The sequence below is a fragment of the Pithys albifrons genome, chromosome Z (assembly GCF_047495875.1).
Source record: "Pithys albifrons albifrons isolate INPA30051 chromosome Z, PitAlb_v1, whole genome shotgun sequence".
NCBI classification, from domain to species: domain Eukaryota; kingdom Metazoa; phylum Chordata; class Aves; order Passeriformes; family Thamnophilidae; genus Pithys; species Pithys albifrons.
In genome coordinates, this window is record NC_092497.1 from 61313831 (window position 1) to 61338614 (window position 24784).

A 24784-nucleotide genomic window follows, 5' to 3' on the forward strand; every position below is an offset into this window, starting at 1 on the left:
CAGCTGCTGAAATTTCTTTGGTTCTACTTTACCCTTCAGAGACCATTCTCTTAAAAACACGAGTGTATTACTTTCCTGTCAAAAAACTCCCTAAATTCCAGGTTTCAGTTTCTTATTGATACATAAGAATTTATCTCATAAGAGTGGAAGGAGTTTGAGAGACCAGGACAGCACACACAGGTCACATATTCCTTCCTTATAATACCAGTCTCTGTGATAGAATAAGTTAGTCAAAAAGGGCAACTTGGATAGGCACCATCAGATGCCGATTTTTAATTTCCCTTCTCTAGATGGCCAGAATCCCAACTACACACAACTTAGTTTGACAAAATTGCATTCACATTCTTCTATAAATATGACCCACAGAAGATGGACACTGGTACTTCACAGAAGGAAGCTCAATTCTGAGAGCCCATTATTGTGCGCAATTCTTCTGCCACTCTGATGTTCATGACAGGACTGTCACCTACTGTAACACAGTAACTGCTGTCCGGGGACAGACCTCTGTTTTAACATCTGTCTGACAGTGGCTGGGCACATGAGTGCAATGACCCTTCTTTCAGCATGCGATGGCAGCCTCCCACAAAAAGCAGCTGATGGGCATCCTGAACCAAGAGCATCTTTGTGTTTAAAAACACTTCAGCCAAGTTTCTTCTACAGTTAAATGCCTACTTACTTTCTGAACTCAGAAAACCCCAGTATCCACAAAATCTTTTAGAGATTGTACTAAAACATAATTTACATTATGCTAAAAACCACAAACAGAAGGCTGCCAAAGCAAAAAAAAACCAAAACCTTATAACCTAGAATCATGTTCTCACTGTTGAGCTGGCTTGGCTCACCTCATGGGTGAATACTGAGTTAATGCAGACATTTTCTGTATTACCATTTAGTTCTAGACACATTCATTGTGTAAACACCTTGTTTTGTGGCCAGCCTAGGAACAAGTCACTATTTTTAATTTTTCTAAATCAATAAAAAAATATAATCACAAAAATATCAGAGGTATCTTAACATTCTCCTTCAAACATGATGCTTTTTGTATTATAGCCATTATTAATAAAGATGATACAAACACAAATTTAGATTAACCTTCTATGTAGAAGAGAATCTACATTCCTACCAAAAATTTGCTGTCTGGAATAAGTGTAAGCAGTGCGTCAGAGTTAACAACCACCACAGGTAATCACTGGCTTATTCTGAATTGCCAACAATACACAAAAAAAAATCCGTATCTTAAAAACCCTGAGGCTTGGAAAGGTTTGCATGAGCTTTAAAGTAATTGATTTATTCATCTGCTTGTTTGTCAACTGAAGGTTAGAAGCACAACCAGTTTCATTCAATGTAGTTTACACAAATTTACTTGTTAGGCAAATTTACCATTAATTTCCTTTGTCAACGGTAAATATGTAAATAATACTGATAAATAATAATAATGAAATGTAGTTACAGGAGTTGAACTGGATGGTCTGATATACTCAAGAATATGCATTTAGCTTCTTAAGCCTCTATTTCTAAAGCCATTAATCTACTTAGCCTGCTTAGTGAAGGCTGAGAAGTAATTTGAACAGAATATTTTGGCACTTATATGACTTAAAGATACTCTTGACAGTGGGATGATTATCATGACAGGATCTTCCCTGGCTGGAAGCTGAAGCCAGTAAAATTCAGCCTAGAAAGAAGGGACATCTATTTCCTAAAATAAAAAAGTGAATTTAACTACTACAACAGTGAATCTGTGGAACTGATTTTTCTCACCACCTAAAATTTTTCACTTATTTTATTTTAACTTATTTTAATTTTAACATATCCAAGCTCAAAATATATTTGAGGATCAGTGGTTAATTCCTTTGTTTATGAAGACAGTAAGTTTAGCTCATCATATATGAGTTCACCAGTTCGCATCCTGTCTCAGAAGACATATCATGCACCTCCCATATGTTTAGCTTTCTCATGTCAAAACAATGTGACTTGGAAGTGAAGAAGCAAAGACAAAGCAGGGGAAAAAGCAAGGGAAAAGTGGAAAAACTGTCAGACAGCATCTTACAGAGGCTTTCAGGGAAGGAACAGGTAGGCATGGAAAGGCTGAAGTTAAAAATTAAAACTACAGTTGAGGATTGTGGTATGGACACATACAATCTGTGAGGCAGGATGGTAGTTCAGAGAGTAGTTTAGAGTTAGTCTTTACATATGCACCATTTTTTCCCATGAAAATATGCTTTCTAAAGATAGTATCTAAATTTAATTTAAATGACAATGTCACCTTTGTATATTTACTATCCTCCTCTTCTAATTATAGGTCGCTGTGAAACATCTCAGTCTAACACATCTGATTATAGAGTGTGTGCCTAAAGCACGAGTGGCACTTACAAATGAAACTCTGAAGGAGGAGGTAGGTAGCAAGTGGTCACTCTTCCAGACGACTCCACTTAAGAAAATTTATGCAAATTCTGAAGCTTCAAACATCAAACACAGCAGTAATTTCAGGACTAATTAATTGAATATTGAGGAATATTTAGTACTTGCAGTCATACTGGAATGCTGCATTTCGGTGAAAACTTGAATGAAATTTAAAAACTTTTGACTCGATATAATCAGAAACACGATGGACTCTCAAGACCAAATTTGTATTTGTACTGTGGTCATGTCAGGAGAATAAAATAGCAAGGACAATAATGTGGCAAGAAGCTTTGAAAGTCACAGAAAGTCATCACTCCAAGAGGATCACAGTACCCAAGGTGAGATATGCTCGCCTTCAGAGGTAAAACAAACATCAGAGCAGATAAATGTCATGCTCTAGTTAACTGTATTTTACTACATAAATCTATGGGGGCATGAAGTGCTGTAACAAAGGTGAACAACGGGGTTGTGAACACTTTCCACAATGAGACTGCAGTCTCAAAGCACATTATGAGCAACATTATCACCACCTGTACACAAAAGAGTAAAAACTGCCAGTGTAGGAAGCTGAGACTTCTTATCTAGATTAAGTCCTTTGAAATGCAGAAATGCTGTAAACCAAGAATTATTTACAGCCATCAGAAGTAATCTCCTTGCTAACTGGGGCATGACAACAACTGACCTCAAAGCAAGACCACTAAATGATGACAAACCACAGACGAGAATATATTTGGAAACATGGTTAATTATTGCTTGAAGCAAAGATTGGATTTTACAGAAGTACTGGCAGACCACTTCGTCTTACACTCTGGATCAGTAAAAAAATAATAAACAGGGCAAGAGAGAAACCACTCTCAAACAATCTTTTTAATCAATAATGAAGAACTGCTGGTGTAAAGGCATTTTCAGACTGATGTGGAGATCAGTTTCTACTGGAAGTCACAAATAGAAGGTGCCAAAAGATGCAGCAGAGATTCCAGTACAGATCCAAGTTTTGGGAAGACAGCAGCAGATTTTAAGACCCAGAAGTACAGGAAATCATTGAGTAGCTCAGTCCAGCTGTAACATCCTAAGAACGTGCAAGGGAGGGAACAAATTAAAAGCTGCTACACAATGAAGTCTTCTGCAGCACAGATGAGTCCGTCTGCTTCAAGTTAAATAAAATACCATACGGAAATTTAAATCCTCCATTTGTCTCAGAAGGAGGCAGATGCATATGCTTTTCTGTATGAGGTACATGTTTCAAGTAATAGACACAAAAAATATACCCAGAAAGCCAATATATCCATGAGTCCTGACCTTAGGTTCAAATGTGTTATAGTTTGCTAAGTGCACGAGTGAGGTATAAGGCATGTAGAGTGTAGTTGTGCCTTTTATAATGCTTTATGCACAGAACAAAGGCAGGAGATTTCAATTTCTGAGCAATCATGAACCAATAAATGCATTCCAAGCTTTGATAAACTTGAGTTTTCACTATGTCTCTTTTAGAAATCTAAGATTTTCCTGCACTGTGAATTCCAGCCAAGTGTAAGGAATTATATTAAAAAACAGTACTGCCAAATTCTCTGTACTGAAAGGGACTGAAGACGACTTCAGCCATCTATGTAAAATGTGTATGTAATCTATTTGCAATGCACGCAACTCAACCAAGAAGAAAGATTTCTTCTTCCAGGGGCAACTCCTGCAGTGAAAATGTGATAGGTCCAGCCAAAAGTTACGAATGGATGCCATATGTCAAAACCAAGTCAGACGATTATTGAGTGAACAAAAGGATTACCAGCACTCCAAACTGTACTAGAAATTATGATATGCAATTCCTGGTGTTCCTGCCAGTCAGGGAAGGCAAGGGAAATCACAAGGGATAGCTCTGCAGTTTGTCTTTACCAATCAATTTAAAGACTGAGGTAAGAATGGTGTACAAGAGATTTCAGAGAATACATGGACACAAAAGAGGAGAAAGAAGTGAAATACGCATCTAATTATCTACAAATGTCTTCCAGTACATCTTCCTGCTTTACTTATGGGGAACATTTTGCTGTTGGCCACAATATATTCAAACTAACATAACTTCAAATCTTCTGATAGATAGCAAGCAATCTTTCTTCTGAACTGCAAATAATGAATGCATTACTGCAAAATAATATTTGTCATCACTAAGCATCACTAAGAAGATAATTGTCTTTACTAAACTACTAGTTAGCCAGAAGTACCACATCTGAACAAAACTCTGTAGTTTTAGAAGCTTATGAAACTACTAAGATTTGCTGTCCCACTTGATACCATCACCGGACATGTCTGCCATTAGTTGACTAAATTACTACTTGCTAAAATGCAGAAATTAAACTTTTTTAAACTTCATCAAACCAGAGAAATTCTGAATGCAGACATACAGAATTACCTACTTGTATTGCCTTTGATACGTTTGTATGTTTTAGTTCACCTCTCAAAGTCAAAACAGAAGACAGACTTAAAATTATATAAACTCTATATAGGGTCAATAAGGGTCAATTTTTCTAGATCCCATCTTTAGAACTGGACATATAAACCGAAGTTTTCTCCAAAACCCTATTATTGCAAGTCATTACACACACTACTCTTTGCTCCGACTCTGCTCTGAGCTGCACATTGCAACACAGTGCCCAGAACAGCTCAGGCAGGACTTGTGAACGACTGCCAGAGGGCATTAGGGGTGACACCTTCTGACAGACCATTCTTGCTCCCACAGCTGTATTAAAAGGAGGTGAATTTGTTCTGCTTCAGTTCACAAATATTCATGATGCATATTTGCAAGCTTGTAAGTGAAGTAATGAACCATCTCTTGGGAAATGCTGTATCATGTTTTTGGTCATCCTTGAGCAACTCAGTTGCCTCATCTCTTAGAGAGAGCATCTGGTTTGTCAAGGAGAGCATTCCAAGTTTAGACCCACAGATGAAGTCCTTGCCTAATTCAAAACACACACAGCTCATCTCTGTTAATGCATTGCCTTCCGTCACTTTCTAACCACTGGATTTTCAGTCCAGGTTATGTGTTTCAACAAAGTTACCCTTTATTACCCAGTGATCACTATCAAAGCCTCCCATGTGTGACTGAGCATGTTCTGAAGCACAGGGGCATTGTCAGCAATGCACTTATCCTCTTGGTTATAAATAAAATACCTTCATTGCCATAAGTTCCTGCATCAAGACTGCATTTTCAAGGTCTAGCCTCTGGCTGTCTCCACGTGGCTTAACGTCATAACTAAGGGGATCAATGTGGATACTTTCCAGCTCCAGCACTGTCAGTTTCACTGCTGCCCTGTCATTTTTCAACTGCTGGATGTAATCCTTCAGCCGCTGCTCATCCTCCTTTGTAAATTCTGTATCACAACTGCTTGCAGTTGAGCTCGTAGTACTGAAAAGAGAAAGAATGGTATTAAAAAAAAAAGATTTGGAACAAAATCTCAATTTTTACATCAAACAGTCTCCCAATACTTCATCAACACATCTGAGTCTTACTTAAAAGTTCACAGAAAGGACACACGTAGCATGGACTGGACATTGCACTGTTCAGAAGATGCAGAGGGGTGTGACAAATTCAGAAAAGAAATTAATTCTCTAAGCTGCATGAGAAAATTGAATCATGCGACAACTTCTCTGTGAGGCCAGATATTTAGTGATGTGTAACTGAATTACTTTTGCTGAAATGGTGTCTTCTGAAAAAAGACTTTTTTTTCAAATTAAAAAAAAAGGCAAGCAGCTACTTAAGATTTTTTAGCAACAACCTAGCACACCAAGCTTCTCTCTGCTCCTCAGACAGTAACTCCTCATCTTCTTTGGGAAGAAGCATCTGCTAAGAAAAAAGAATCAGCCCAGACATAATTCATCTCTGCTGAAGGCCAGTTATCACCTCAGATATTTTAACAGAGAGTTTTAGAAATCAACCTGAGCAAAAGTCCACTGGCAGATGCCAGGAGACAGCATCTTTCAGTTCATTTTACAGTGTACTCCTTAGTATATGGGCATCCCTTCAGGGAAGGAAGATTTCAAAGCCAACCCAAAGCTTAGCAGGAATTTGAATGAAAAGTCATAATAAAAGACTTGGTTAATCTTCTTCAATCTATAGGCACCAAAAAAATGTCGGGCCATTACTCTGCCCCTCGGATGTTTACACAGAGACTGCAGAAAGGGAGAATAATGGTGCTAAGAATTAGAGCAGTGGTGGCTCAGTGCTGCCCACCCATCTATCTATGTGCATGCCAGTGCTGCAGGGGGCCGAGACTGATACAGCTGTAGCATTCCATGGCTGAATATAGCTGCAGTAACACTAAAAGGAAAATAAAATGCCATGTTGTTTCTATAGCCTCACTCAAAGCTGCCTGCTGTCTCCTGAGGTCTTGTAATCAGCTGCCGGGTGAGGGATAAGTCATCCATTAACTGTGCCTGTCTGGAATGCTAGATGATCTCAGTTATCAGCAGGGGAATAAATCACTTTCTGTATCAAATTGCACTGCTGTTCAACATTTTTGTACTACGAAAAGAAGTCCCACCCACCACATGCTGCGAGAGCCAGGATAATGTCTTAAAACATTATGAACGTGAAAAAGGGGAAGCCTATCAAGATAGTGTCAATTTTTCTCTTTTGGTTCTACTTCAGCTAAAGCTACATTGATTTTGAAGTACTTCAAATAATTGCCAATATTCTCACAAATTCCAAGCACAGCCTTGGAGAAGATGGAGAATTGGTAGGTCTAAAAAGATTTCTCAAAATCCTTCCCCCTCATGAAATATCACATTACAGCTCTTTACTACAGTTCTGTGTCAATTTCACATTATTCATTCCTTTTCTGAGGGATAAGAGGTGCCTACCATAGTTGCCACAACTGTAAATTGGTCTTTGCTTTTGTTTTCATTCATTTCCATCTGCAGTGATGATAAAAGCACTCAACACCTTCACTAGATGGAAACTCTCTCAGGCTGACAAAAATTTTTGTTCATATTGTTTTTACATTAGGAAATCTCGAAACACATAATAAATCTTGTTTTACTGAGCCTAAAGATACTTCACTGAAGCAGATATTGATATAAAAATCACAAGGACAGACAACATGAAAAATAGTTAATTCTGTACTGAAGCCATGTTGCAAGTTTCTGCAGCACCCAGAGACAGCAAATGCTCAGCTTTTCTGGATTAAATGTAAAACAGCTGTCGTTGGAGGAAGGGCAGCTTGTAAAGTCTATACAGGCTTCAAATCTCAGGGCACAAAGACCTCATCTCAGTTTTTGCTTGCTCTCCTGCTGCGAATGAAACCTGAGCAGAAAAATGCTGGAAGTCTATTGTTATGTTGAGCTTGACCTCATACTCACTGGATAGTCAGATTTTGGCCCTTAAAGATCCACAGCTATGCACATATGTTTTAGGAGAGTGCTGTCCAAACTGAGGCAGGCACTCTGGGCTGTTGCCAGGGATACTCAGGCTGCTTTTACTTCAGTCCTGGCTGCCTGCCTGCCTGTCTGCAGCCGAGTTGGCTCCTCTAGCGAATTGCTAGCAAGCTGCTCCTCTTCATTTCCTCTTTTTTCTTTTTTTTTTTTGTTTTGTTTTGTTTTTAAGTAGTTGAAGGGGATATTAGGGAGGAACCTGTCTCAGCCAGCACACAAAGGCATGAGGACCTTCCCTCTCTCCCCCAGATTTAGCAGCAAATCCCCACCCAGAAGCATCTGGGTTACAAAGCCCACTGTGGACTGTTGCAAAAATGAGGCTGCATGATGAGGGACAGAAACGACACTGCAGTGTTTCTGATCTCCCACAGCAGTTCTTTCAGGGTCTGTTCCACCTAAAGCTCCACCATACAGCTCTTCACAGCCACAATGCTGGTCCACTGCTGCTCTGCTTAAGGGATGATAGCTGGTGTGCACATTATTCTGAGTTTCAGATACTGCCCTCCCTTCTGACAGCACTCAGGACAAAGGAAAACATACATGCACTCATCCAAAACCTGCAGGAAACTGTTGCAAAAGATGTGCAGTTTCTCATTTCCCAAGTGTGTAGGTAAAGACAGAGAAAGGATCACAATTTCATCACAATTGGAGGGAATACAACATCAATCTACACATTCTCACTGCTATGGTATTCAGAGTGAGTAAAGAGAAATATTCTTCACACTTGCTTCATCCCTGAAGTCCTTTACAATGATGTCATGCCTGGATGAGTCAAATTAATTTTCATATACAATTTATGGAAAATATGTGAGTAGGTATAGCACAATGTGCAGTCTTATTTGCTGGCATGCATGTGTGTATGTATAAAATGCAGTGGATGGATAAAAATGAGGCTTTTAACAGTGCTTGTCTGTAATTTCTGTACACGACAAGAATTTGTCCACACACTCCTATATAAGCATAATTTTATCTGTTAAAAATCAAGTCAATAAATAAATATGCAATTCAGCAATGGTGTGGATAATACACAAGTTGATAGAACTACAATAACACTGCAATCCACGAACTTGCTTGAATGCCTGAATAAAAGCTAACACTTAAAAGAAAGAAATTGATACACAGTATACAAACAGGCCAACCATCTTCCAGCTGAATGCTGTGTCTTGAGACCTGAAACAGCACAATGCCAAAAGATAGTAACTCCCTGAGAAACTGAAAAATACTCCAACCAGGCAAATGGCAAACAACAGTCTATTTGGCTACAATTACAACCTTTGGTAAACTACCTTGCTTCCTTCTGAGACTGCTTCAATCCAGCACTGTTACACAGATAACACTGAGATACCTGTTTGGATATCTCTAAACAACTTCTTTGCATGCTTCAGCCAAGATAATCTTGTCTGTCAGTGATTTATCTGAAATCTGAAATAACTCTGATGAGAGACATATTCCTACAGTTGACTGAGTTCAGATATTCTGTGACACTGCATAATACTGAAGAGAATTGCCTCTGCATGTGAAAGACCAGATCTCTTCCTCCATGAATCCTGTTGTAAGGCTGGGCTTACTAACATAGCAGAGAATGAAATACACCATTTTTAGTCAGTGTTACAACTGGACTCCTCTTTTGTTTCCCTCTAAAGGTGCAATCAGTCAAATCTCATTGGCAATATGTTCTATAGTTAGCTTCTGTCCACTTAAAATAATTGCTACTTCCAACTACACTGCAAACCAGTTTCTATTTTCAAAAACTCAATTGGCAACATTATTGTGGTTCTGCTGCCAGTCAAATAAATTTAGATGCTTTTTCATTGCATTTCATTTATTTTCATTTCAGTTGCTCCCTTTTACAGTCTTTAAACTCTTGTCACTAGTGGCTCACCAAGCATTTATTCGCAGTAATGTGTTCAGTGATTTGACATTCAGAGTCTCATTTGAAATTTCAAAGCTCAAGATGGGTCAACAATTTCACTGTCAATCCATAGTCTACAGGATTTCAAACAACAGTAAGAATTATTCATCTGTCACAAATCTCAGCAAAGGATAGTTTTCATCATCCCACTACCTCTTCTTCATTCAGTTGGTTTCAAAGGGAAAAGGTAGCAATAAAATAGCAACACCAAAACAGCTATGGCAAAAAATCAGTTCTGCAGATTCAAAGTATGTTTGAATCATACATTGTAAATTTATTTTCACTTCAGTGCAATGGACACCCCAAATGGTGCTTCACACAGCACTCGCTGGTGATGTTGGCTTGTTCTAATCCTCGCTTTTACAGACTGCCAAATTCATAGGATATCCTGAGGTGAAAGAGATCCATAAGCACCACTGAGGTCTAACACTTAGCTCTGCACACAACAGCCCCAAGCATCACACCATGTGCCTGTGAGTGTTGTCCAAAGGATTCCTGAGCTCTGTCAGGGTTGGTGCTGTGACTCCCTCCTTGGGCAGCAGTTCCAGTGCCCAATGACACTTTGGATAAAAAATCTGGGTGGAGTTCTCTAAGACAAATAAAACCCACTTTGCCGATAGGAACAGCTCAAAATACGCAGTCTATCACTGCTTAGACTGCATTGTAAGAGAAATGTAAAGGAAATGGAAACAACTAACATCACAGAACCACAGGGTGTTGGAGGTCTGTGGCAATGCATGTCTGTCTAGAGTAGCAGAGAGCTGACAAGACTACACATATGAATGGGTTGAGAGAGCTGGTGTCACAGAAAGGGTGTCTCCAAAGGGGCCTGGAGAGAAACAAGAAGGATTCAGCGTAGGAGGGAGACTAAATTTAAAGACAGAACTTTCATTTTTCTAAAACAGAGATATTTACAGATAGAGATTTGGACCGGATGGATCGATGGGCTGGGGCCAATTGTAAGGTCAGTACAACCAAGAGCCAGGCCTGCCCTTGGGTCACAACAACTCCCTGAAGTGCTACAGGCTGGGGACAGAGAAACTGAAAACCCGCTCATCAGAAAGGGACTTGAGGTGCTGGTCGATAGCGGCTGAACATGACCCAGCACCATCCAGGTGGCCAAGAAAGCCAATCTTATCAGCAATAGTGTGGAAAAAGGACCAGGCAGAGACTGTCCCCTTGTGCTGGACACTGGTGAGGCCACACCTGGAATCCTGTCTCTAGGTTTGGGGCCCTCATGACCAGAAAAACATTGAGGTGCTGCAGCAAGTCCAGAGAAGGGCAGCAGAGCTGGAGAAGGGTCTAGAGCACCAGTCTGATGAGGAGAGGCTGAGGGAGCTGAGGGTGTTTAGCCTGGAGAAAAGGAGGCTCAGGGAGATCCTCATCGCTCTCTACAACTACCTGACAGGAGGTTGTACCCAGGAGGGGTCAGTGCCCTCTGCCATGTCTCCAGTGAAAGAATGAGATGAAATGGCCTCAAATTGCACCCAGGGAGGTTCAGATTAGGTATTAGAAAAAAAATAGTGACAGAGTGGTCAGCCATTGGAATAAGTTTCTCAGGGAGGTGATGGAGTCATGGTGTCCAGATGTGGCACTGGAGAATATGGCTTAGGGGTGACTGTGGTGGTGCTGGGTAGATGGTTGAAACAGAGGACCTTGAAAGTCTCTTCCAACCTTGGTGATTCTGTGGTATAAGTACAGAAAAGTGTGTTTCCTTCAAACCAACAGAGATTTTCCATCAATGGGCTGGCACAATGTCATGTGCCTGTAAGCTGAAGAGAGGATGCCTTTCTTTTGAGACAGGGTTCACAGGAAGGAAATATCTGAATAAAACCTTTAACAGTGCATCACTTGAACACAACAGAAGGAAAGAAGAGAGGATTTATATTTTCTAGAGAAGCTGAAGTTTCAAAAATATTTTCATTGGTATGTATGGTTAGGCAAAGATAAATTACATTTGGCATGAGAGGGGAGAGGGACAACAAAGTAAAAGTGACGATCAGATCAGGGTGCCCACAAAAAAATTACTGACTTCTGTGTGCCCTTTGGGTGATTGACAGAAGCTTTTCTCTCTTATGTTTCACATATATCAAACCAGATAACAAGAGTTAGCTTATTCAGTACAGTATCTTGCTTCATGCCAGAAAAAAATAACCAACAATGATGACTCAAGCTATAATGTCTCTCTTGTGCACATGAACATTTACAATCACATTTTCACATTCTATGACATAGTTTATAATGATGAAATTTGAAATCCTATGTCACTTCAAACATACTCTGCTGAAGCTTTAGCTACTCAGTCAACATTTTACATGCACACATACACACAGTGCCAGCTGACCACCAAAAGTTCACAGTAAACAACGAGCACAACACAAACACAGACATCTCCCTCCCTCATCCTCCACCTTTAAACTCCAAAAATTTTGTTAGGGAAATCAAGGACTGTAGCTACTACATTCCTACTCAACACTTACAATGAAAAGAAAGGAGAGCAAACACTAGAACAGGAGCAACCCCTCCTTTCCCATAATTCTCCCCTGGCACTACTGGAAACCATCTAAATTTAAAAAAAAAAAAGGAATTACTATCCTTTGACTACATGCCAGGCATGTCATATGAAAGAAAACACTGAGGTAGTTACAAACAACTGAAAATGACCCTTTCAAACAATAGGATGGAAAATCAGCTCAGTCTGGGTAGAAATGTTACTACATGTAGTCACATACAACATGTTCACATAAAGGTGTAGATATGGCATAAAATACGGCAAGTCAAGCACTTGGAACATCTTTGTGCAACTTCTCTCCAAGGCCAGTTAATAATTGGTTTGGTACAATCAGCAATCAGCATGTCACAAGCACAGGTGCTGCACAATGATTTCTATATAGTTTTCTTGGACTGAAAGTGCACCACAAAACAAACTTCTCTGAATAAAGCCTCACATTAGGACGCTGTTCCCTCAGATTACCTTTTTGCTCCCTTTTTAGCTGTTCCATGCCAGTCATATGGCAGAAAATTAGATCCTTTGGAGGAGGCATCAGCAAGAAGAGGAAATGATATAGTACTAAAATAAACTTCTGAAGTGTCAAAAAAAGACAGCATTTGAATAAAGAACTGGCTCAAAAACTGAATTAAAATGAACTCTTAGAGTGAATCTGAGAAACTAAAATAACTCTTTAAAAGAAAAATGTTCATCTGTATTTATCCAGGACAATTGCCAAATTTGTATTCACACACAAGCACACATATTCCCTGCACAGAGTACAATTACACCACAGGCAGGCAAAAACTCAAAATGAAGCTGCCGGCAGATATGTTTTAACCGGAACACTTCTGCAATAATGGCTCATCTAAGTTTCACTGTTTTATAGGTTTCAGAAAAACTGCAGTATCCAGTCCTTCCAGGAAGGACCCACTCTGTCTGTTCCACACCACACATGAAAAGTATGGCATTGGATGGAAGAACTGGGAGGGGGTAATGAGGAGGGAGAGGAAATAGTTCAAAACAATGGATTTGCAACATTTAAAAACAATTCCTGAGCACTCCAAAATGCCAGTGGAAGCATTCTTCAGATCTCTGCTTCCCTGTACATTCATGTTGTCTGCATACAATAGATATGAGTAAGAATCACACAATTTGAGTACCAATCCAACAGCCAGAAAGTCACTGAAGTAAAACAAAGGTAATGGTTTTGCCCTTTATGAGGAAGAACAGAGTCACCCACTTGCAGTAAATTTACACAAAACCCTTCTTGTCTGAAGTTGCTCACAGTCTAAAGACAATTAAACCACTGAGGCATGGTGACTTTCAAATCAAAGCATATAAGCTGGATGACTGAGGTGAGGAAGGCAGTTCAGCAAATACAATACAACATGAGTTTTAGTCTGAAATCAAACACTTGGGGATTAGGAGGGCAGAGGAGCTGCAGTTACCTTGTGTGGCTGTTGGATGAGAGGCTCTCCCAGGGCTGCACGCTGCAGCCAGTGACTGCATAGGCTCCCCCGCAGCTCCCGTCTAGTTTCATGAGCAAGGCTTTTGCTGCGTTCTCAGCTGTCTTCCTGCAGTCATGAGCTCTCTTAAGCATCTGTGTGATGTTTTCATCACCTGTCTGGTCCCCTAGTTTTCAAGCAAACAATCAGTTTTAGAGCTTTGAGGAAGGTGATAGAAATTAAGGCAAGAATAGAGATCCTTCTACATGCTCTCAGTTTATACCAAAACAATGACAACACATTACCATGTGAGGTAAAAGCAACTTCACTTCTGTGTGAACATCACTGGTAACTGGACTACTGGCCTCGAATGCACCACTGTCCCTGTCACAAGCTCCAGGTATTTGTTGCTCCCTGAATATGTCTTGAGTTATGTATTATTTTAGCTAGCTTGTCTGTTTGTAAGGGTGTACACTGTGTAATAAGGTTCAGATGCTCAAACTATTAACACATTGGAAAAGCCTCAGCCTAAATGACAACTCTTGCTCCATGCTGTTCCACAGTGTGGTCATTCCAGAGGTTCTTCTCAAAAGCACCTTGACCTCAAGCCTAATGGTTTGCCAGAACACCTTCTTAAAGGTTAACTTCCCAGCTGTAAGAATTGTCTTACTGCTTAAAAGCTGGCTTTTAGAGTTTACAGTCATGCATCCTAAGCCAAAAGAAAACTAGCACTGGTGTTTATTAATTTGCTATAATTTTCAGTGGTCGTAAAGCATTTATGTAGGTAGTAAGATATCCCTTTAGCAGAGGCAGGACTGAAACCACCACTGTCACTACTCCTATAGTCCTTCAGTTGCAGTCAAATAATTAAAGTTGGACACATTATTGGCTACACAGAAAATTACAAATATATTTGTAGATGAAAGCTACGACACATTCATTCTTTACCAAACACAATCCAAACATGTCAGAGATAAAAAACCCCACTTTGCTCCATGTCATATTTTTATTTCATCCTTGTTCACACTTGCTAAGTGAAGTGCATGCACTAGAAGTAACATTAATGACGAAGAAAACAAGTGGTAACGTTAAGAGCAGCTGGATATGCTCAGCTCTAAGTGATGCAACTCCCATGAATTTTCCACTCACAGATGTTGATATAAAACTTGACTGATTTTCAAACCAAAAACCTGTTATCTCAGTGTGTTAATGAAATTTCATGGTGAAGTAAAAGTACATAATCCATACACAACTTCCTCCAAGTTGTGTTATGTAATGGGAAATTTTCACTATTTCTTTCTCAGAGCTGCCACTGGTAATACCATAATTAAGAGCTGTAGACAGACACCTACACAAAAACTAAACTACAGTCTCTTTCATAAAACGCATGTCAGATGAAACCCCACTCAAACTCAAAGTATTTCTCCCTTCTAAAATTTCTTTCTGCCACCTACGTGAACAGAAAATCCAAAACTAAATTTACTCTTGCTGCTCACTGATCTCTGCCAGCAGGCAGAAGCTCATTAGCACATTGTGGAAAGGAATGACCAGAGTTTGGAAGAAAAGCAGAAGAAAAGCTCAGACACCTTCTTTACTTTTTGGTGCACTGCACACGCTGCACAGGTGAAACAGGTACATAAAGGCTTACACTGAGCACTGGGAGAGATAAACAATAAAGGGCATGGAGAGCAGCACAACTGCAAGCTGAGTGCACTCAGTCATTGAAGCAAGCAACTGACCATGTCAGTCCTGTGGCTCTACAACCAGATGGTCACACCGTCTCCAGAATTTTTCCATCTACATTTCAGTGATTTCTGAGAAGCTACTGCCATTAACACACCAGGCAGTTATTACGCATCATCACAATATGAAGTTATTCTCTCTCTGAGGGTTTCTCTTCTTTCTGTTGGAAGGTTATTGTGACTATCGTTCTCCTATCAATGCAAGGAATAGGACTATAACATCCAGAATTAACTTTCATTGTGCAAACACCTCTTTCTATCAGAAAAATGGAGATTGCAGCACTGTTAAGCTCCACACACTTCTGAACTATACTGTACCTATGACAGTGGCTTTTTCCACTGCTTTGCAAGCAGCATATTCAAAAAACAGCACTTAGCCACAAGATTAACTAACCACAAAATAAGAGAAATCCAATACATACAGGTTAATATCCCTGACAGCACAGTAAAACAGAAGATAGAATGTTTAAAAATTTCAGAGCAAAGGTAAAACAGGGGGTGTGAAAAATTACAGCTTTTTCATTTCTCATTTGTAACTACTCAATGTTTCCATAGTATTGTCTTAATCCCAGTTTTTCACAGACTATACTCAGTTTCTGAGGGTCAATTTTACTGGTTCAAATGGAACCTGCACTTGCAGTTACCACAGCTGTACAGCCCTAAGCCACCTATGCTCACAAGCATTGTCTGATTATTCCACCCTGAACAGCTGCAAGCCTACAGCAGTCTCACCCCCGCTAGGCATCCCCTTGTAATAGCACCCAGTGGTGAATTTAAATTGCTCCCTTTTTCTTTTCCCCTGTTTTTGGGATGTGTAAAATAAATCAACTAGTTAAAAACAAGAAAAGACCAGAGAGCATTCTTAAGTAATGGGTCATGAGATCATTCACTGTTGCAAGAAACTCTAATGATGACATGCAAAAAAACCCCTTTAAATAAAACAATTCATTGACATACCAACAGAACCAACACCTGCAGCTCTGAACTGCCCAAGAATGAGGCTTTGCTCACTTTCTGCCAATGCCAACAGCAGTTCATATGCTTCTATGCACTGTTCACTGAAAGAGAAAACAAACCACAGGAAACAAAAATCACACAAAATATCTGTAATTTAGAGTAGAAGAATACCTGCAACAGCAACATCAACGACAGCAAAAAAGAGGGATCTGAACAACTGCATGATTCCCTACTATTTGTCTAACAGCAGGAACATTAAACAACAAAATACACATAGCTTCTATCACAGGCATTCCACAGTCTCTCCTTCCTTATGACAGGTTAGCCTCAACTAATGTAACAAAAGGGGAGAGAATGACCTAATGTGAAGGAAGCTCCAGAAGGATGTTTGAAACATCAATACAAATGGTGGTCAACATGATCCCTTTGAGAAACTTTTACCACACCTTCTTACTACACAAAATACAGTATTTTGTACTCTACCAGGTAATGTAGTACACTGAGTATTTTAAGAAGAAAAGAAGATACATGAAAAATTCTTCTTGATCTGTCATAGCTGTAAGATTTTCCTCCTTACAACAAAACAGCTTCCAATCACAGTTGTGAGTCAGTCATTCCTATTTGCATTCTATCAGTTTTCTTGAAAAATATATATGAGCATACTTATTTGCAATTTACCTTTCCTTGTAATTTTCTCAAGGCTGATAGAAAGGAAATGCATTCTTTAAAAGGCACACAATTTGTCTCAAGACTAGAAATGCCCAATCCAAGTTAGTTGCAGCTGAAGATGTTAAATGGCACCATCTTTTTACATATAGTTTGAAGCAAATTTAGATACATATTACCACATACTGAGTAATTAATCCACAATTCCAACTGATGTAATGCAAAGTCATTCTGAATTGCATGGAGTAGATTACTATTATTTGGCCCACTGGTCTTGTGAAAGGTGCCAGCCTAATACAGAAAACCTGTATCTTAAGACCAGATTCAGAAGACAGTCTGAGCCTACACAGAACCCCTAATTCAAAAATGAAGAGATAAATCTGCATATTTCTACTAGATGCTGGTGAACTAAAGTTGAAATACAGTGCATCAGTGACTTCAGTAGTTTGCCAAGTAGTTTAACCAAAGGGACTTTTTTTCAAGGAGAAAACAAAGAGAAAGAGTATCACTATGGCACACAACAACTTCACTCTCGAAACCTCCTGTCAAATTTCTCCTTGGCTCCCTCTTTTCCTGGCTGAGATACCCTCTGTGTAGGTACATACCTGTACTGCAATGCAAGCCTGAGGGCCGTGGCATTGGACTCGTACTTCCCAACAAGCATGCTCATCCTCTCAGCATTGCTCTTGCACTCCTCCAGTGTTATTGTCAGTAAGTCATTCTGGGATTTCAAGTGTTCAATACGACTGTAGAAAAGGAAGTAATTTGCAACCTTCAGGCTTAACTTGCAGTCACTGTTCCAAAACTTCTACAACAACTGTAATTCAAAACAACTAAAACCACTTACTTTACGCAAGTTGTTTTTTTTTTTTTTTTTGTAATGGAGATGGCAAACTTCATCAGTTTTGTATCCCTTTGTCAAGAGCCAAGAGGATAAAAATTAAAAGCCTCTTCTTCTCACCTTCCCATAAAACATAATCATAACCTTGTGCAACAGCAGCAAGTAGAGAGTTATAACCTTGTCTTTTAGGGTAAATGACTGCATAGGATAGTTTCATATTAACCTTTTGCTCAGTGTTTCTGCCTCAATTCCTCACTTCCTGCTGCCACATTTGTTTCTTGTTTTAAGTGGATATTCACTAGTGTAATTGTGGGTGTGTGTAGCGATCACACAGTTGCACAAATGCCTCCTTTCTTCGGAAAGTCCACAATAACCACCTGAAGTCATGTTTTGGTTGTGAATAGAGAGGGAACTTCCAAAGTACGAATGAAGTTTCAGTAAAGCAATGCAATCTCCAAATGTTCTGGCAACAGTCAAACAGAAGCTTCATTGTAATGTTCTTCTCAATGGGGTTAACTTTGAGTATGAAAATGAAGCTTCAGAGTATCAGTATTACTGTTTATTCTCCCTGCTGATACCTGCACCACACGTCAGTGTACTGTGCCTAACTGTAAAAGATGGACATATGCCAATAACAGGCAAAAAATTCCAAAATCTGGACAAGCAGCTAATGAAGAATCAGTGCCATCCAGGACTCTGAGATCACTGACTTCCTAAAAAAGAATGAGAAGGGCTAGTATATAATTTATTCAGTGATTACAATAAAGCCCTGACTCTGTGATGCTTTACTTTCTGTATCTTCTTTGATACCTTCTGTAAGGCTACATGCTGTCAAGGCGTAATTGTGCAGTGTACAGAAAAAAGAAAAAAAAGTTAAAAAGAAGGAAACAAAGATCACGTTTTGCAGCACTACAAAAACATGAGCTACAAATAAAAGAGATATTGTACTGATCAGACTGAATTTGAGCTTGCTGTGGGGAAGACAGAAGTTGGACAGAAACATGCTGACACATGATTCTCATGTTTCTGATCCACAGTTTTGATTTTTATGTGCCAAAAAAGACACGAAGCATTGGTTTTGACAGAGTTTATTGAAAGATAACACCAGCAGCATTTTAACTGCAACCAGAAAGCTGCAATCTCTCTTCTGCAGACAGGAATCTATTTACTGATATATATGCCACACCACCACGCATCAGTACATTTATTGATATGGTTAATGCTATTCTTCTCCAGGGACACCTCCTTGTCGCGGGGGAGAAGCTTGCGTGCCCTCATGAGCCTCCAATCGGGATTCATGGAGACACACCATTCACGACGCTGCTGCTTCCTTTGAGAATGCACGGAGAGTCAGTCTTGAGGAGAAAAGACAACGCAGAAAGAACCGTTCCTTGCCAATGTCACCTAGGGAGACGTTCCGCTGTGCCTTTTGTGACCGGACCTGCCTATACTGTATTGGCCTTTTTAGCCACCAGCACGCTTGCAGCAAGTGTGGGTAGTGCCCTTCTCAAATCTTCGTTCGCGAAGCCTAGCCATGATGATGATGATGATAATGCTATCATCCTGGTTCTTCAGGACAAAACAAGGCAAGCTAAAATTTCAGAACAATGGGGACTAAGTTATGGGAATTCTTATTTCTAGAGATGCCATGACTACTTGGTCAGTTGTAGAAAAGGACACTCCAAGTACAAACTGCCACATTGAGAGTGTCTTGCTGGTCTAATAACACATGACCAAACAATCATACTCAAGGAAAAAATCTTTTGCATATGATTCAATATCCTCCTCAACACCTACAGTCCATGTTTATCCACAGCTGCCACAGCTGAGCTGGGACTGAACTAAGAAATGTTCAAAAAGGATAAAAACGCAGTAACTCCAACACAGCTAGTAGAACATAATATACATGAGTGGATCTAACTTTACACCTTACCTATTTAATCTCTCTGTCTCCACTTCAAACTCCCGGATTTTGCTTTCAGAGATAGCAGATCCATGTGAATAGAGAGTCTGGAAGATTTCCTGGATGTTTGAGCAGTCTTGCAGGGAATGTGCCAAATGTTCAGCCACAGTACTAGACACCTGCAAAGGGCAGTTAACAGATCATTGTGAATAGATAACCACTGGATTTCTCCCAAATGCACTCTGCATTGAGAGCTGCATTTGCTCACATGCACTCATTTCAAGGCATTCATTATTCAGTTTTTGTTATGAATTTTACATTGAATAGAACAATAACAAGATTCCACTTTTAGTAGCCATTTCGTTTTAAAATTCTACTAACCAAGGGTGAAGGCCACTATTACATCATACATTTAAAAAGCCTACTCTGCAAGTTATTTATGTTCTTGAAAGCCTAGCAAAAGGTTAGAGCCAAGTTCTTCAGCAAAACAAATATTAACACACAGTAACAGCAGTGTTATTGATTTACACTGGCATTTCAAAGCAGAACCCAGTTCACTGTTGAAAGTTGTGAAATCCGAAGACTCTTCTTGAAGAGTATTTTGGAGGAAATGATCTCCAAAATTTTCCTCTTAAAGTCACCCAGAAAATGATTTCTAGCTCCCAGTTATGAGAAAATGAGATCTTAACGCTGGGTAAAATATTCTTTGATGCAATAGTTCCCTCAAAATATCTTTTGAAGTGTTTTCAATTCATGTATTAATTTCTTAAGAAAGCAATGCTGCTTTTATTGGAACACAGGTCATCTTCAGAAGGTATCATGCATGCACAGAATTATTAGTCCTTACCCCTATACTGCTGATTTCTGAGCCTAAGACAGGTCTATCAGATGATGAGGACTCTGATCTTGTCTTTGACAACTTCACTCTTTCAGCAATCTGTAAATCAGAAAGCTGCACAGGTTACACAGCAACCCCCCCTCCATAAAGATTACACAAAACGCATCTGTTCTCTAGTTACACTTGCAAAACTGAAGTAAACCTACTATAAAACTGACCCCTGCGCTGCAACCGAGAGAACTACAATCATTAACACTTAATTAATTTCCGCAGCTCAAGTTCACGGACCTGCTTAGGAAACATTCTTGAGATTCTAGACACTTCCCAGTTAATCACATTCTGGCCAGGGCAAAACGAAGCCTGCTCTTCCCAGATAATGAGGGGGCTACTGAAACACGCCAGAGCTCACCTTGGCGATGGGGATGTCGTTGCTGCTGCTGCTGGTGCTCAGCTCTCCCGTGCTGGGGTTGATGGGTCGATTGGCAGAAGTGAGACGGCTGGGGCTGGACGGGCCCGTCGCCTGCACGCTCTGCAAACGTGTTTGCAGCTCCCGAACCTATAGTAAAACACAGCGTTCTGATTATCCCACTCATATGTTTCAAACAATTCAGAGGTTTTTCTCACTGTCTAACCAAGTCTAACTACTTCTGGCTTCAGCACAGAAGTTATGCTTTTGCACTGCAGTGGCTGCAAAGTTTTCACGTAGGGAGCAGATGAGTGGAGGGTATTTTAAAATTCCATTGTTGTAAGTTTTTTCAAACTATTTGCAATGTGAAAATATGCAAATATAATACTGCAATTACCCAAAGTTTCAGCTTGTTTTATATAACCCCTTCAGTGCAGCTGTTACTGTGTGTATTGAAATTATTCGTTTTGGGGTAAAGCTAATGCTCCAGGCTAAGATAATGATGACTGAACAAATCCAATGACAATCCTGCTGTTAATGGAAAACTCCAGTTGAAAAAAACTCTTGACATAAATAAGTCAGAGGATGACTTTGTCATATTTAAAGGTTAAAGACATTCAAGCATTAATCATGCTTGCAAAAGCACAGTTAAATAAAGCTACCATACAGAGAATAAGGTACAGACAAAAAAATACCAGGAAAGTACCCAGCCAAGTCTGCAGAAGCTCTTTGTAAACATACACTGCAAACACTGCAGGTCCTCATAACACGTCAGATACTTGCAGAACTGACATCAAAAGATTTTTGGTACTACAGGGTTAAAAAAAAAAGAAAGGTCTGTAGAAGCCAAACTATAGCTGAGCTAAAGATTATAGTGTTTACCTTGGAATAGTTCTTAACAGACAAAGAATAAATGGTCTGCTTAACACAACAATTATGCTACAAGGTAAAGAGACAGAGCCCATTTTTCCCACAGATCTCAAACACAGAGTGTGAGATGAGAAAGGGGGAAGGAAACCACCTGAAGAGGAAATTCCCCTGAATACAGAGTTTTCCTTCAGGTTTCCATGCTGATTCTGATGAGCGGTCCCTCTACAAAGCAGAACTGGCGAAATTTTAACACAAATCCAGTAAAACAGAGGTGCAGACCATTTTATATCCCGTCGTATGAAATGCAACTCTGATTCCTACTGTCCAAAATGTGAGCTATTTTATACTAAATGCATTTATACAAAGACATGATTAAGAGAGCAGAAATCCCTTAGTCAAAAAATATGAACATTAAAGTGACATTAAAGCTTAGGCTTTCTTCAGCTGTAAGTGCACATGGACAGTGTTCATACATGCAGATCATAACTTACTGCACTGAGGAAAGAGTTAAAGCTGGAATGCTGTCCAGGCATCAAAGCAGTATCTTATGGCTCCTACAAGCCTCCATAGCCTGTTTCTACTTCCCTGAAGAGTATCCCTGCCTCTCTTTCTCTGTTGTAAAATGAAGGTCAGGCTGCCTGAGCACTCACTGTCAAAAGAATTTTTAAGTATTTGCAAATTACAAAAAAAAAAAAAGGAAGAAAAAACCCTACATGTTTTACATAACAGAGTGCAACAACTGTTAATAAAAAGCAGTAGGTGGAAACAATAAAAGCACAGAAAGCCTAACTGCACTCACAAGTTCCCTGTTCAGTTCTGGAGGAGTGCTGCACCTTCAAACAGTATGAATGCAAACAACTGAAGCACGCAAAACCTCAGATCAAATTCTCAATGTTTAAAGTAAGTTGCTGAAAAATGGGTATGGGTGCTTGACCCAGAATTCTACACATTAGCTGCAATTATATTATGAAGTTAACTGAGCAGTGTATAAAGCGCATATTTATAGCAAGTATCTTCTACATATTTGCAGCTGAGACCTTTGTTCATACAGACATACACACTTCCAACATGGGTACAGCTGCACTAATGCAAACCTTAAGGACAGAAGTGCTCTACTGATGCAAACCAATCATTTCAGCCTGTTGATATGCATAAAGCTGAAATAAACCATCTATGCCTATTTTTGCTTGCAGATGTGGAAAGTCAGTGCAGATAGGATTTGTACTGTGGCATTAACACTAAAAAAACCCCAAAACAAACAAACAACCCCAAAACTTCATTAAATCAAAATTACTATTTATTACTATTTCTTTTCATCTTGGCTGTTCCAAACTAAATTCTCTCAGTGCTTAAGTTACAGCTCTGTTTAAAAGCAAACAAACAGACAGACCACTATGGGTATATTCTTCAGAAAATCAAATACTTGCCTCAAAGTCTAACTTAAAAATTGCTACAATGTTCACCTATGCACAGAAGCCAGTCCTGGAAGATTTCAGTCCAAAAGCAAATAAGATTCTAAATATAAGTGCAACCAGGCAAGAGAGTGTTAACGTTGTTTAAATAATAAGCATTCATTGACTCTAAAACTACCTTGTGTAAAGACAGTATCATACATAACTTTGAAGCAGATAGGTTTCCTTTAGTTTATATTTTATTACTGAGCAGAGACTAATGGCCACAATTACAAATCCAATTATTCGTAAAGATCTGTAAAACAACACTAGCAACAGAAAGAAAAATGAACACAGCTAAGGCCATAGTCATGCAAAGCTTTCTCAGGAAAGCATTTCTAAGAGAAAACCCAGAACACAGCAGAGTTATTAATCTATGAAACTCACTGCTTTAATATCGTATCATAGAAGCAACCACAGCATAAAGAAGCTGCCTGCTTATCTATGCTTCTTGATGTGTTGATTCAGGCCCTCATTTCTGAAATTACATGCTTGAATTGATTGCTATAAATAACTGCATCAACTTTAGCAATGCTAAATACTGGATGGTAATTCTGAGCAGGATAACAGGGCAAGTTTGTGTGACCTGTAAAATCACCAATCTCACAATTCACACATTCACCAAGCCAGAATCTCATGACTGGGTTGCCCACCCACCACACTCTGCCCAGAGACACCTCAGGTAACTATTTCTGATCACCAAGATCTCCACTGTAAATAGAGCAGTAAGCAGCACCTCCTCAGACAGTACTTTTCCATGCCTTTAGCAATTCTACAGGAAAAATAAGGACTGACCAAAGAACATGATTTAAAAAAAAACCAACAAAAACCACAAAAACCCCCAGAGTTCAGAAGAGCCAGTCTCTTCTCTGGTTTGGTGAATACATGAGTTATGAAAAGGCTAGTTTAAAGAGCATGATTAAAAATTTTGTGACCCCTGTACACAACACTACTAACACTCTTTAATGTCATTACCAATATAATAGAAATTATTCTGAAGGTTATGTTAACTAGTAGAATGAAGGTAACTGCAGTACTGCACATGAGGCACAATAAACACTGGGAAACAGGAGAGAGGAAGGGAATATCTTACAGGAAATGGGATGGCAAAGTTGGCAAAATCTGTTGGGTAAAGACAAGTATAGAAACAAACCCAAAGAAGTTCCACTGAAATACAGGAAAAGTGTGTATTTGTGAGTTGGCGAGGAATAACAAGGAAGCTTTCAAAAAAAAATTTCCAGAGTCCTTACGGAAACATCCAGAAGGGTATAAAAACTGCCATAGACTCCTAAAACTCTAAATCGAGATGGAAAGTGTCTGACAGGCAGATCTAATTATATGATCAGAAAAAAAAAAGAGTAGAGAATGGAAGGGAAAAAGGAGAAATCCATGGAACCATCTGTGAAATCCAGAATTAAAAAAAAAAAGAAAGAGAAAATATCTTCTA

General features: G+C 39.4%; 1 protein-coding gene across 5 annotated transcripts in view; it reads right to left on the reverse strand.

Annotated features, from left to right (window-relative positions):
- MCC (MCC regulator of WNT signaling pathway) overlaps window positions 1–24784 on the reverse strand; it is a 195023-nt gene that overhangs the window by 18004 nt on the left and 152235 nt on the right. For all 5 annotated transcript variants that reach the window (XM_071580618.1, XM_071580617.1, XM_071580620.1 and 2 more), the window contains 7 exons: window positions 21020–21166; window positions 20620–20709; window positions 19803–19951; window positions 17634–17774; window positions 16363–16463; window positions 13667–13850; window positions 5557–5791 (listed from right to left, as the gene is read on the reverse strand). In XM_071580618.1, the coding sequence (XP_071436719.1) occupies window positions 5557–5791; window positions 13667–13850; window positions 16363–16463; window positions 17634–17774; window positions 19803–19951; window positions 20620–20709; window positions 21020–21166 (1047 nt within the window). The remainder of the gene's footprint in view (window positions 1–5556; window positions 5792–13666; window positions 13851–16362; window positions 16464–17633; window positions 17775–19802; window positions 19952–20619; window positions 20710–21019; window positions 21167–24784) is intronic.